Consider the following 14,914-nt stretch of genomic DNA (forward strand, 5'->3'; position numbering starts at 1 on the left):
GGGGGGTGTACGTTATGGGGTAGGAGATGGCATAACCATGCACCACGGACATGGTATAAATCTGAGGAGAGAGGAGTTACAGACAGCCAATAATGTTGAAGTAGCAGACAAGCAGAGATCCCGCTTTCTTCCCGAAACCCTGGGATACACAGCCTGCAAAAGCAGCACCTCCTAAGTACATGGCAAGTCAGAGAAAGGTGGTCTGACCATTAACAGGGAAATGAGGGCATTTAAAACAGCTTGAAGAGCAATGAGAAATAATATTTATGTCTGAAAATATTAGCACGTAGAAAATAAAAGGGAACTTTTTTATTATCTCCTCATCTTTCCATAACAGATTTTCAAAATGAACAAAATGTACCCATAGCGTCATTGTTATTAAAAGCTTTGGCTAGAATATGGAGCAAGAATCTTATCTGTGTTTGCTTTGACACTTCACAAAGCTCTTCTGCTACAAAGTTAAGTATACATGAATGTCTGCCATGGCCAAAACAATAAGCACAGTTCATGGCTTTGGCTTGTCTTTGTAAAGCAGTGGCACGCAATATTTTAATAATAATTTAAAATATTTAAAATATCATTTTAATATTATAATGTTTTAATGCGGTTTTAATGAAAAATTTGAACAAGCTAGGTATTACAAAAGGTCGTACCACTGAACAGCTCTTACACTATCATTAAGTCATTTAAAATGTCACACCCCCAAGCACAGTTCACAGACACTAGAGACTACTCTAAGCTTGGTTCTGGGGGGTGGAGTGGAGGGAATGGGGGGGGAGCTGCCTCTCCATTCATTTAGGTAGAAGAGATTGAGCAGAACATTAACAGGCACAAGCAGCTAGGTATACTGCAGCCCTCTGAAAAGGAGCAAGAGGCTGATGAACTGGGAAGAAAAAAAAACCTTAGGGATCCTGAGCTGCTTATAAATAAGATTAAAGATGCTTAGATAAGGGGTTAAAGCCCATCATGTAAACCAACAAGGTATCATCTAATTGCCCATCTATCAAGTAGCTCTTACAAGAAAGGGAAGTCCTCCCTTCCTCCTCTTTTTCCCATTTGTCCTCATGATCCATGCTGCTTCTTCAGCTGCCTAAGCCAATTCACTCTAGGGTTATAGGAACATCACTGACAGCAGAAAGGAACAGAGCACGTGTCCAGAGCTGAGCCACACCACCACTCCTTTTTAGCTAAATTACATTGGCTAAGACATGCCATCAAACCACACTCAGAACATTAGTTTTGGTTGTGTGTTTTTCTAAAAAACCCCCATTCAGTTAGCATGTTAACAGATACACAGCTTACTGTTATCATAACAACAGAATTAATCATACTTATGCAGCTATGATTGTGTAATTGTCATTCACCAGCAATTGAGATCAACAAAACCTTATGTATTACCATATTCTTATACAAGCTTGGACACATTATGTTTTGTCTTTACTATCTCACATTCATTGCTCAATATACAACTTAAGTGGTATTGTCTTTTGAAATTGTTACTGTAAAAAACCCAAACATTAATACTTACAGTGCCAGGCCTTGTGAAGTCAATACTATGTGCTACACTTTGTCTCATCTGATTGCTAAACAAGCGAACACAAACACTTTGAAGATACTCTGGTGTGATCTAAAAATTAGAAAACATAAAGAGAGAACAGGATTATATAAAACTTATACTTTCTACCAGACAAGTGGTTTTATACTGAAGACTGATTTTTTTTTCAAGAGGGCGAGAAATCACACACCTGAGACTCATCAACGCAAGCACAAGATATATACTGCAACTACAGTTCTGTTCAGAAATTAAGAAAACTGCAAACTCTCTTCATCTGGGAACAGTTATGCTATTCCCAAGACTAATGCTAAACACTTTCAGAGAGTCTAGAAAAATACCCAGAATGTCACACCTGTGTCTGCACACACCTTTTCCTCAATCAAAAGGCAAGCTGTCCGATAGTAAGTATGAAGCACTTTTGTGATTAGACTTAGAGAATGATATGCTGATATGTTGTTTAGCTAAAAAGCAGAACTTACACAACTGTCTTGTACAGTAGAGAGAATAAACACGAATTACACAGTACAGCACTTTGTGTTTTAATGCAGAACATCTCAGTGGGTTTAGGTTTTTTGTTTTGGGAAATCTATACCACAATAGAACTGGTTAATTTCAGAGAGATTACAGTGAGCGGACTGTGATTATAGAAATGCAAATGGCGACACTTCTGATATTCTCAGACCTATAGTGAGACAAGAAAACCGTTCAAATTCAGAATGCTGTAACGCCAACATGATTTTATTCAGTACTCAATTCCACTTCGGATTCAGAAATGACAGAAACCAAGATTCATATTGAAAGAGCACCCTCAGCTGGACACACTTGGGAAGGATCAAATGACTGCCCAGCACGAGGCTTACAAAGGAAATTAAACCAGCATCCACAACAAAAGATAACCAGGTCCTCTACCACAGGAGGTAAGAGAATATCACCTTGGAGAGCACTGAAGTGTGAAATGGGAGGCAGCAAAGGAATTAGTATGTGTTCCTTATTGTTATCAATGCTAATGTGAGCAGATACCTGTCCTAATCTGCTGTAAAGCAAAATCCACACCTACAGGCAAATTCTTCCCTGCAGTAAAGAAATGAGCAGACAGTGATCCCAGACGCAGAGTAACAAACTACAAGATGTTCGTGCTGATGACAGGAGCAAGGTACATGCTGACTTTTCAGCAGGCAGTGCAGGAACTCCTAGATCATTCTCCCTCATAACATTTCACAGCTCCTTTAAAAGCATCTAGAGGCCACTAACATCTGCCATAAGAATAACCTTCAGGTTATACAGAATTTATAGTACAGAGGCATGCTCGCAGAGAAGACAGCACAAAAGATGAAGCATAAAATCATCTTTGTATAAAAAATACCCATAAGAAAGTTGTACCTTTTCCAATCACATACGTGTGACTCATTTCACACAGTGAAATCCAAAGAATCATAGAATCGCTTAGGTTGGAAAAGACTTTTAAGATCATCAAGTCCAACTGTTAACCTAGAACTGCCAAGCCAGCACTAAACCATGTCCCTAAGCACCACATCTATACATCTTTTAGATACCTCCAGGGATGGGGAGTCAATCACTTCCCTGGGCAGCCTGTTCCAATGCTTAACAACCCTTTCAGTGAAGAAAATTTTCCCAATATCCAACCTAAACCTGCCCTGGCACAATTTGAGGCCATTTCCTCTCATCCTATCGCTTGTTACTTGGGAGAAGAGACTGACCCCCACCTCACTACCCCCTCCTGTCAGGCAGCTGTAGAGAGCCATAAGGCTCCCCATAAGGGGAGCCTCAGACTCCTTTTCTCCAGGCTGAACAACCCCAGTTCCCTCAGCTGCTCCTCATAAGACTTGTGCTCCAGACCCTTCACCAGCTTTGTTGCTCTCCTTTGGAAACTCACAGAAAAAAAAAAACCAACCAAACAACATTTAAGTTATCTAGTTCTTCATCTGCTATTAAAATATTCACTGAATTCTTTAAGTTGCATGGAATTCTCTACTTCATTCTCTACTTCTACACAAAACTTTTCAGGTGATCCCATCGTTTACTGGTTGATGGTAAGCTATATTAAGCTACTTTTAGTACCTTCAGTTTCTGAAAGTAACTCCAGCACCTCAGTGTCTTTCTTGTAGCGAGGGGTCCTAAACCGAGCACAGTATTTGAGGTGTGGCCTCACCAGTGTGGAGTACAGGGGGACGATCACTTCCCTAGTCCTGCTGGCCACACTATTTCTGATACAGGTCAGGATGTCATTGGCCTTCTTGGCCACCTGGGCACACTGCTGGCTCATATTCAGCCGGTTGTTGATCAAAACCCCCAGGTCCTCTGCTGCCGGGCAGCTTCCCAGCCACTCTTCCCCAAGCCTTCACTCCTACCTCAGTTCCCTTTACCAATTAAATTAACAAGTTCAGCTTAGCAGAACAGAGAGCAAAGCTTTTCCTCACCAAAATTTCGGACAAGATTGTTTCCATCACAGTGTAACTTAAAACAGACCTGGCAGCAATTTTAAATATACAACAACCTCTGACAGGCTAGATTGCAGCCAGTAATCACAGAAATGCCCTCTAATGACTGCTGATGCTCAAAAGGGGACTCTCACAAGAGATCTAGATGTCTTGTGAGATGGTGATAGTTTCTTCAGGATTTCTGATCCAGCACAATTCAACTCATCTTCTGCACTACCTTCATCCTAGTACAGAGGGGCAACAGAAGAATTTCTCATCCGAAGTGCTATGTTTCATTAGTAGAGAGACACAGTACTTACAGAAATGCTCATAACTACAAAGTTTAATTCACATTTTAGTGGCATTCTCTCTCCATTTTCTGGGGGATGGGGGAAGCAGGTACACATCTGAGTCATCTCTTACCATCTTGCCATTGACTGTGGCCTCCAAGGAATCCACCAGCTCTGCAGTGACTCCAATGAGATTATGGTAGTCTGCCTGCATTTTGTTAAATCGTTTCAGGTAGGTCATGGTCCTGTGCTCAGATTCCACTAACTGTTGATGAAGATGTTGCAACATTTCTGTCAAAAGAATAATAAAAAAAAAACAAACCCAACATCACCTTTTCAACTGAAAGGACAAAAGAACCCACAAGCATTTTTACTGCTCTGAAGGGACAACTTTTATCCAAGGGGTTGAATTTCACTGCAAGGGTAATTCCACACTCCTAGTGTGATTTCATTTCATCGCAACAGCTACAAATATTTATTTTGCCTTAATTGTCCAAAGAAACAATTGTTTCGCAGTTACAGCAGCGATACAACTGAATATCACTGAATAAATTTCTGAAGAGGATACTGCTTTAAAGGTCTGTTAATACAAGAAGTTCCATGCTCTCAGAGACAAAATGAGGCTGTGGGCATTGAATCAGAAGAATATATGGCAAAATGCAACTCAGACTTGGTTAACTGAACTTGCTATCTGCAGGCGAGTTTCACACACTATCTTCTACTTCACTGAAGTAACAGTGGGTAAAAAACATCACACTGAGCAGCTGGAAAGGTCAAGCACCCACTTCAAAGATAAAACAACAAAACAGGAGAATGACAGCACCCAGAGATTCATGCCAGTGTTTGTTAGTTTACACAGTGAGCCTGGGTGTTTTCTCCAGTTAATGTATAGAAACAGACCACTGATACTTAGGTTATGTAGTGCTTTGCTTATTTTAAAGTAAATATCAAGTCTTCTATCTTTTAAGGAAAATGGTACAACTCACACACAACCAACCAACCAACATTCAAGTTATCCAGTTCCTCATCTGCTATTAAAATATTCACTGAATTCTCTGAAGTTGCATGGAATTCTCTACCACACAAAACTTTTCAGGTGATTCCATCATTTACTGGTTGATGGTAAGCTGTATTAGTTACTTTTAGTACCTTCAGTTTCTGAATATAACTCCAATTTTTCTTTTATTTCTGTCTAAATTTAAAAAAAAATTACATTCCTGATACATTTTGTTCCTTTGGGTTCAATTACCTAAAAGACAAAAGAAGCAAACTAAGCACCAAAATCTGCACCCCCCACCCCAGCCTCAGACCTAGCCAATTTAGCATTCTATGGGGAAGTCAGGCATGGAATCTGGAGCTGTGTACTGCAGTGCATATCTTCATGACTGGACAAAACTATGAAGGGAGGCACAATAATGTTGATGTTTACGTATTTTGCTAGAACATGATGTTTTAAATTAGTTTGATGAGAAGCCAGTATTGCTCAAGTGTTCTGAAAATGGCATCGTGCCCATCTGCAAACAGACTGAATATTTACCGTAGGGCTTTCTCTTAAACAATGGACACGAATCAACTTGAGTACAGGGTTTCAGACAGAAGTAGGATTTGTTTTCACAGATTTAAAAAATTTTGGGGTTAGAGTAGAGCATTCCGAACAGCTAATATGACACAGTTTAGGTCTGAACAGACACAGAGGGAAGAACTCACAGTGGGAAGTGAGCCGAACTTTCTCCTTAATTCAATCTACAAATAGTAAATCCTCAGCGTAAAATTACAGATTAAAAAACTCAAGAGGAAAAGTCATTCTGGGAACCCAGCTGGGCTCATATAAATCCCTACCAATTCAAGCAAACACAGAAAGACAAGTGAAAAAATGAATGCAAGGGAACTTGGAAACCCAAGTTCTTTTTATTGAACTGATTTTTAAAAGGCACATATCTCAAGTACCACCAGCATCTAATGGGATTCAGTGCTGAAATTTTTATTTTTTAAAGAACCCCAAGTCACTTACACACTTAAGTGCGTATGAACAGCTTACCTAAAAATGCAACAGAGTCATACTTAAATTAACACATTCTTATTCAGGAGATACCAATATGTAGTATTTTAGGAGTTTAAACAGGATGAGTGAATAGAAACAAAAATCAGCTTTGTGTGAGATCATCAGATGGTCATCAGAATAACTGAATGAGATTTGAAATCTGGAAGATGCAGATAGGCATAAGCAGGTGTGGGAAAGGAATCTGAGGAAACTTACTTTCATCATAACTAAAAATGGAAAGCTGATATGCACTTTGTACAGAGTTCTCCACTTGTTTTTACCACATTTCAGGACAGAATAGATTTAAAATACAAATCCTACTACTAGGCCTCCTCCCATTTTTAGCACATGTCTATGGTCAGCCCCACTGACCTCAAGCAGTCCAGCAGTAACTATCATCAAGACAGGGGTCTGGATTTCAAAGGACTTTTTGCCATGTTTCCCCATCATTGCAGGTGTACTTTCCACCACTATTATAGCCCCTATGATCTTACAGAATTACCACATCTCAGCATTTACCTTTGTTGCACTGTCCATTCTCCTTCTGTTGTGTGAGCAGGAGAAGTTCAGGAAAATGTGCATCCTTTCAGTACGTGTTTATTCCACAGACACAGAATAAGAAATTTAACAAACTGGCAACCCAACCAAGCCAAATATTCCTACTGACCCAGGCAACAGACAATGCCTGATTCTTCACAGGAGAGCAAGAATAAATCAATCAATAACACATAAAAATCTAGTAAGTGCACAATGTACAATGTTGCATGGAGACTTGAGTCTTTTTACTGACATTTAAAGATACTAGATCCAGCCCTGAAGTATAAGATATGGTAGCTCAGTCTAAATGTATTAACACCAAAATCAAAAGTCAAACTGCTGATTTTACATAAGATATATGCAAATATTTTAGGGAAAGTGATGTTTTATATGCAAGGGCTCAATTATGATCCAGTCCATTACTCCATAAAGAGGAATAAGCAGAGAGAAAATTTTCTTCCACTGTTCTATACCAGACTCCCACAGAAACATCCGTAATGTGGGAGTGATAGCACTGTTCTGATCACTGCTCCCCATCCTGGCAAATGGGCAGGAATGGAACAGAAGGAATATAATCTGCAGCTCATCATTCAATACCAGGGCAAGATGCTACTTTAGAATAATGTATGATATAGCAGTAAAAGGACTTTCAGCTTCTCTTGTGAAAAAAAAAAAACAAAAACCAAACCCCAAAAAACCCCACAAACCCAGAAACAAAGACTCCAGTTCTCTCTACCTTGGCCTTAACTGTACTGACAAAAAATGGAGAAGATAATTTGTCATATAGCTAGTTAGTTTGCAAATTAGGCCTGACAACACAACTTAAACAATATTGTTAGAATGTGTCTGAAGCACAAGCTATTTAGTAAAACATTAATTTCTAGAACCCTTAAAAGCCCTGGAAAACTTTCAGCTAGTCCCTGAAATGGCTAATTGAAAAGACCAACAGCTTTACAAACGCTAAGAAAGAAGTCAGGTCAGGTTGGTGCCTTGGCGTATCCTGTACATGGAAGCAAAGAATGGTCATATGATAAATATGCAGGTTCATATGCATCTATATATTGTCATTACATAACTTTTTCCAAAGGTTTTTTTGACTGTGGACTACAAACAATGTTTCCTATCATTAAAACACTGAACTGCAATGTTACTGCAATAAATCTTGGCAGCACACTCTTCCAATAAATTATACTGCCTCTTTATAGTAATTCTAATTATCTTCAAAGTGTTTTCTCAAAAGGATACAAATAAAGTGAGAAGCTGGGGAGTCTGTCTGGCTTTGAGATTCAGAGACAGGAACTTTTCCAATCTTGTCCTTAAATTCAATGTCCAGGAATCCTTGAAAAGAAAAACAAATTATGACAGTTGTTCACCAATATATACACTCTACCGAAAGTACCGTTTGGATCACAGCAACCTTTCACTAGTAAACAAGGCAGCCAGCATTGTATTGAAAAGACTTCCCCTTCCCTAGCTTTATTTCAAGTGTAGAACTATCATACAACATTGGTGCCTTGCATGCACGTGCAACAACCACCCCTAACTTAAAAGTAACTTTAAAATACAAGCAACTTGAGAAAAAGATAAAAAGATTAATATGAATTTAAAATTTATTAAATAGAGTACAAAATTAATAATCTTCCATTGCTCAGTTTTCAAAAAGCAATCACTGTAGTCATCTTTCACAAGATCTGGGAATTGTAAATTTCGTCAATAACTATTGCAAGCATCTTGACATGACATCAGTGATCAGGGTACAACATTTCTAAAATAAGGGTACGGAGAAAAACAACTCATGTATGAAAAACAGACCAACATATCAACCAGTAACTGGAATGCTGTCTTCTGCCTGGCATAGCGTCTCATGGAGAAAAACAACTCATGTATAAAAAACAGACCAACATATCAACCAGTAACTGCTTGTTGGAATGCTGTCTTCTGCCTGGCATAGCGTCTCATAAGCACAAGAAAATAACAGTTAAGGAAAAAAGCCAAACTACACCTAAGAATTCACTGAATACTCGCTTCTTCTATTTCAAATCTTCAGTTAAGCTAGTTTCTGCTTGGCGAAGAGCTAGCCAACAGATGAAAAAGCAGTGTCTTCCAACAAGTAGCAGGAGCTTCCTAAATTTACTGCTGTATATGTATATGTTGCAAGCTGTTCTCGCAGCTCAGATTTGCCCTTATTTTACCATGCTGGAGAGCATACAGAATTTACTCGCTGCATTTACCAATTCAGTATCCAGACAGTAGTGCACCACAGTATGCTGTATATTACCAAAGGAACCGTGTCTCCTGCAGACAGGAGTGTATATTATTTTTCAAGATGTATTACACAAACAGACAGGAACTCCAGCTATATAAAGCATGAGACGCCTGAGAAAAAAAAATGCCGTAAGAACACTGCTTAGTAGACTAGTGACTCACTGCTGTTCTTTCTCAAACGTAAACCAATCTGTGTTTCAACACTAGCTTGGAATGAGCTGTACAATTCCCACAAGAAAATATGACTGACTGTGGACTAAAAGCTTGAACACTGGGTTACTATGAATAAACCTGAGGATTTCATCTCAGATAAGGCATTCAAAAAAAAGAAAAAAGCTACTAAGTGTAATTAAAAAAAAGAGTAGTCATATCCCATCTCTGAGGCCAACCAGTACATCTCATTATTTATAGCTAGCCCCAAAGGAAAACAGCAGCATATGCCTTTTTTTGGTGTTAAACTGGAGCTCCTCATCAGCTGGCACATTCAAAGCCAACCCTAGGGCAAGTATCGCTTAAGCTTTGATTTGATATCAAAATGGGTGCGACAGCAATGCAGGCTGAAGATTTCTCCTCCCACCACAATAACTGCTCGCAGTTCCTTAGATAAGCCAGCACAACTGTCCATGTGGTAGGACAGTGAAGCATTTCAAGCATATAACCCTGCAAAATATTATACACATTTTACAAACAAATTGGAGTACGCACATGTGTATGTTTGTACATGGGTGCTGTATACACACACCTTCACAGGCAATAAAGCAGATCAGTTGCTTGATCCTGTCCAAGTGCAACCACATTAACCAGCCATTTCCAGCATAACCAAGAAGTTAAGGCACAGTTTTGCACTGCAGGAACAAGCTGTCAAGCAGGTGGAATGGTGGCTGTACCCTCCCCACAGGAATTGCCATCAGTACTTTGGAACATCAAACCACAGCTTTGGACATCATCTCCTAACCATCTACCTGCATGGTGCCCAGAAAGCAGTCAATGTAAGGGTGTTTTATTACCCCTTCATCAACAGAATAACTGTAGATCATCATCACATTGAAAGTGTACCTGCAAATGAAATCTATTTTGAAGTTCAAGCACACTAACTTTTACATTGTCTTCTGACCTTGCATGTGCAAGCCAAAGAACTGAACTCTGAAACAGCCAAAGGTAATTGCTAACACATATTTAACAAAAAAATTAGCCAGGAAAAATGCCTGTGGCAAAAGTCACCAAACCACTAAGCACAGCTATGCTCTTCCAGCATTTTTTTGGGGGGGTGGGAAAGAATCTCAGAACACAGACAACAGCAACTCATTTTCTATTACAGGAGGATTACTTATAAACTTGACTTTCTCTTTTCCACATTAAATTAACTGCTTTAGTCTCCTTATGCCTAGCTATCATGTTTTAAATCCAGCTACATATACACAGGTAGTGGGGTTGGGCAACAACCTCAAAGCAAGCAAGTGGGCTTAAACTACTATATAGCGATTCCCAGCAGTGTGCGTACTTCAGGGCTGTGCGGAAAGGAAGAAGAGGTAGCAATTCTTATTTACGGACACAAAGCTGGCATACCACTTAGGACGTAAGGAAATACAAAATATATTTAAGATGGTACTCTGTTATTGGTAGCACTCTCACAACCCTTCCTCCATCAAATATATGTTCTTTTATGATTGTACAGTTTCTGTCAAAGGGAACAATAAAAGCAATTACCAAACTAAACGTCATTCAATATCTATCACCCCATGAGAAAAACCATCATCAATACCATCTCTGCAAAACAGATGCTTACCTGGAAAAGTTCTTTAAATGAAGGATGTACCATGGGGTTTGGAACAAAAGGCAAAGCATAGAAGGGAAGAAACTCTGTAGTCTGGCTCAGTGCAGCTCCTTTTGTTTCCAGGTATGCCTTAAAATGAGAAATCCTTTCCTCAAGTTCAGCTTTGTCCTAGGAAATACAGCAGCATATTTGTTTAGAAAACTACCACTCCAAATGCACTGTAAAGCTGGCAAATATAAGCAGAGACCTAAATACATTGATATCAAGTTTGAAATCCCAGAATATTTGTTATCTAGAAAACAACACTTATTTAATTAGAGAGCATTATATCTTGTTTTTACCACTTAAAAAAGAAAATCTAAACCGATGTAATTTGTGTCGTCCAGGTCCAACAAAAGAAGAGAGGGACAATTGCTTTTTGAATGTAAATTATTCCTGCCCACTTCAGGCTAGATTTCTAAAGCAGAGTACCATTTCCACACTCAGGGCAGAGAGCAAACACCTACTTTCGACATGCTTTATTTCAGTGGTAAGTGCAGAACCATAAAATCTGCTCACACAGCACCAGGAAGGGGAGCTAGCACATGGAACAGATTGAGAGATCCTTAGAGGCTGGAAAACACACTGAAGGCATCCAAATGCCCCTGTCGCAGCTGACAGGTGTAAGGCAGGAGCTATTGAGCCCTGGCTGACCTGGCTGACTCTAGGCTACTTAAATGTCTCTTCAACATAGAAGTCCCATGTAACAGAGATTTTATTTTATGACAGCTTGGAATTATAATTTTCAATATGATACATTGAGCCGGTCAAGATTCAGCTTCCCCATTTTATCAGAAATGTTTATATTTCAACACATAGCTTCAGTCGAAACTGGAAGCAAAATAAGTGTTTTAAGAATCTCCTCTGGACTACAATTGGAGGTGTGAAAGTATCAGTACACTAGTATTTTCCATGTTAAAATACTTCAGGACCTCCAAGATAAGGACATCTTCAAATTCCGTTTCTGTACTTCACAATACAAAGGGTCTGGTTCAACTAAAACGCAAACTGTAGCCCAAAAAACTGGATACATCTTCTGGGAATTCTTACTAAACATCCCATCCTCATCAAATAAATGAAATAAATGACAAATAAACAAACTTACAGGCTTTCCCATAGAGTGTTTTAAGAGGTAGGTGGCAAAGTGGATGTGAAGATAGAACTCCAGCTTCTGAGCAACTGGTTCATTGTCCCGGACTGAAGACGAAATGTGCTCCTCCCAGAGCTGGAAAAAAACTTTCTGCTCACCATTTTCAAATGCTGTAAGCAGATCTTTCTGCAAAGGGGAAAAGCGTTCAGTGAAAAACCAAACACAGAAGAGGTACATTTTTTCAACACTAGGTTAGTGAATAAAGAATTCAAGTGCCATCTGAACACTTTGTAAAGTTTTATCCAAAATCTCTCACCATTCACTGACCAGCTAAATATTCTTTCACCACCTACCTTTAATGTCTTTGAGAGCCTGAATCAACCATTAATACAAGAAGCAAAGCCCAAATTTTCAAGCATGTCAATCTGGGGATCCACCTTTACCATAAGGGAAGAATATATGCCTATGGTGTGTGAAAATTGGACTTATCAAAGTATGGCAAGCTAAAAACCTAAAGCAATGTGACTCAAAACTACTGCCTCGCATTTAGAAGGACTGGAGCTCTGAAAAAAAACAAACCCAAACTTGAAGATTCCTGCACTGAAAGAAGACTGCTAGCACACTTCTTCAAATAATCAAGAATCTGTTCAGCCAGTTTGGATAATCTCACTGCTGTAATAATTCATATGGCAGTTAGTGGCCTTCAACTGTTTTTAGTATTACTCAAAGTAAATTTAAATGATGCATTACCTGAACAGGCAAAGTTTTTGAATCTCTTGAGGATACACCTGCTGGTTTAGGTAGTGGCTTCCCTTTTATTTTACATTCCTTTGTAAATACTTTCACTGTTTCTGCAAATTCAGCAAAATCCAAATACTACAAGACAAAAACATACAGGAACAATATTTTTTTAGATTATTAATGCTTCAATGAGTGACCCAGAAATTGCTAAAGTCCTTTAAAGTTTCTCTATAGCAGAGTCCATAAATGCCAAAGACTGCACAGCAACGAACCAAGAACTGGTACTTCATGTGGCAGGAAAATACTGTCTCTCAACTAAATTTCCTCCTGCATCCTGGAGAATAGTACTGACAACCTAGTACATACTCGCTGAGAAAATGATGCCCCTCGATTTAGCCAGTAATTTCATTCAACCAAAGAAGAAAAAGAACTAAGATCCATTAATGCTATACCTTGGTTGAAGAAACAAGTAAATAACTTCCTTGCAAATAATGTTCTCAGAGGGCAGAATTCTTAAGTGTTGCTCTCACAGCAGTAGTCAGACAGCTTGAATTCTAACCCAGGTCACTGATCTGAATCTGTGCAAGCCAAATTAATGAACAACTAATCAAGCACTATCCTTCTGAGAGAGATAAACCGCCCTGCCTCTTCTTCCCACAATGCACAGTCACTATGTTACACCCAGCCTCCCCTTCTCCTCCCCATCTCAGGTGTCTTTTTGGTTGCTGAGGCAAGACATCATATTTTGCTTTGCAGAGTTGATCTAGATCCCCAACATTGCCACAGAGAACAGGAATCATTTATTTTTCTTCACTGTTAGCATAAACAGTAGTACAGTAGCGATTAAGTACTTAAACCTCTTTTTAGATTTGTCTTCTAAGATCCACAAAGAGATTTAAGTCATGTATGATTTTGCCATTTGGGGTTCTTTAGACAGGAAGTAGCTGCCCAGTCTTTCAACAGAGAGTCTGGTGAAAACTGGGCATGGTGACAGCTGACTGCAGCTCCCAATCACCCCTCTGCAGCACTGGCATCTGTGGATCTGCAATAGGTTGGATCACGCAAGCACACAAGGCAGGGGGGTTAGGTTGTTGGTTTGGTGTTCACTTAGGGCCCTAAACTAGGCTACCAACACAACATTGATCAAAGGAATGAGGCAGTACAAGCAGCAAAGACGACAATTTGTGTTCTTGTTCTAAATCATAAATATCCCATTTTAGCCAATCTACCCAGAAGGCTGAAGCACAGACTACCAGAGAGGCACCCACCCTTGAAAGTTTGTCTCTCACTGTCTTTTTCACAGGAATGTTTCACACTTTAGAGCATCTTCTGACTACCTCTTACGAGCAGTATGGGTAGAGGAGCACCTAGCTGGAAAATCCTGCTTAGGCATTAAACTATGGAGATCAGTGGTCTCAGGACTTCTGCCCTGGGTTTGTCAGCCCTAGGGTTTTTATATACCTCTGTGATTTTATACATGCATGGAATAAGGTGGCCACTAAGCAATGTTTTAAAGATCTCACCATTATCACAGGTTGGACCTGAGCTGTCTGTGGATCTAATAAGCCTAACTGTTCCTTTAATGAAAGCATCATTTGCAATCAACAATAGAAAATTTCTAGCTGGATTTGATGTTTGACTGCTGGCATTTAATGGACATTGAGCCCTTTGATCCTACAGAGCATGACAGGAGTCAGTATGATTTCAAGGTGTAGCAAACACTTGGCTAGTTGAACAGCTCCAGAATTTCAGAGCACCATTACAATGCCTGGCTCTGAATACAAGCATTATCAAATTCTGCCTTGCTCATTTCAATCAAAAAAAAAAAAGAAAGTAAGAGAGAAAACCAACCTCTCTCACTAGTCCGAGTAACTCCGCTTCATAAGCCAGAACGTCGCCCATCGCTAATTATTACTGCTACATCTCGTCGTTGATAAACCTAGAAAATTGCAAAGGGGGTGTTCGCAGGCAGCCCAGCGGTTCACACAGCCCTGCTGCAGCCCAGCCACGCGCAGCCCATTAGCCCTCTCGTCTCCAAACAAACCGCATGAGGAAGATATCCCCGGCCCCGTCGAGCACCTCCAGAGAAGTTCCGGAGCCGGTCCTCGCCGACCCGAACCGCTGTTCTCGCCAGGCCGCGAGGC

The 14,914-nt window shown here is 39.7% G+C and overlaps 1 protein-coding gene across 11 annotated transcripts in view; it reads right to left on the reverse strand.

Moving 5' to 3' along the window:
• The window catches only part of ARMC9 (armadillo repeat containing 9), a 68,337-nt gene that overhangs the window by 51,129 nt on the left and 2,294 nt on the right, over nt 1-14,914 (reverse strand). For 5 of the 11 annotated variants that reach the window (XM_035891204.1, XM_035891206.1, XM_035891208.1 and 2 more), the window contains exons 1-8: nt 14,622-14,908; nt 12,780-12,905; nt 12,045-12,215; nt 10,913-11,068; nt 8,107-8,199; nt 6,844-6,868; nt 4,417-4,574; nt 1,529-1,627 (exon numbers count right to left, since the gene is read on the reverse strand). In XM_035891204.1, coding sequence (XP_035747097.1) covers nt 1,529-1,627; nt 4,417-4,574; nt 6,844-6,868; nt 8,107-8,199; nt 10,913-11,068; nt 12,045-12,215; nt 12,780-12,905; nt 14,622-14,672 — 879 coding nt within the window. In that variant the 5' untranslated portion in view covers nt 14,673-14,908. Of the gene's footprint in view, nt 1-1,528; nt 1,628-4,416; nt 4,575-6,843; nt 6,869-8,106; nt 8,200-10,912; nt 11,069-12,044; nt 12,216-12,779; nt 12,906-14,621; nt 14,909-14,914 lie in introns of those variants that run through there. The other 6 variants (XM_035891202.1, XM_035891210.1, XM_035891201.1 and 3 more) reach the window with 5 other exon arrangements.

This window comes from Egretta garzetta, unplaced genomic scaffold, assembly GCF_000687185.1.
Source record: "Egretta garzetta isolate BGI_Z169 unplaced genomic scaffold, ASM68718v1 scaffold333, whole genome shotgun sequence".
Classification (NCBI taxonomy): Eukaryota; Metazoa; Chordata; class Aves; order Pelecaniformes; family Ardeidae; genus Egretta; species Egretta garzetta.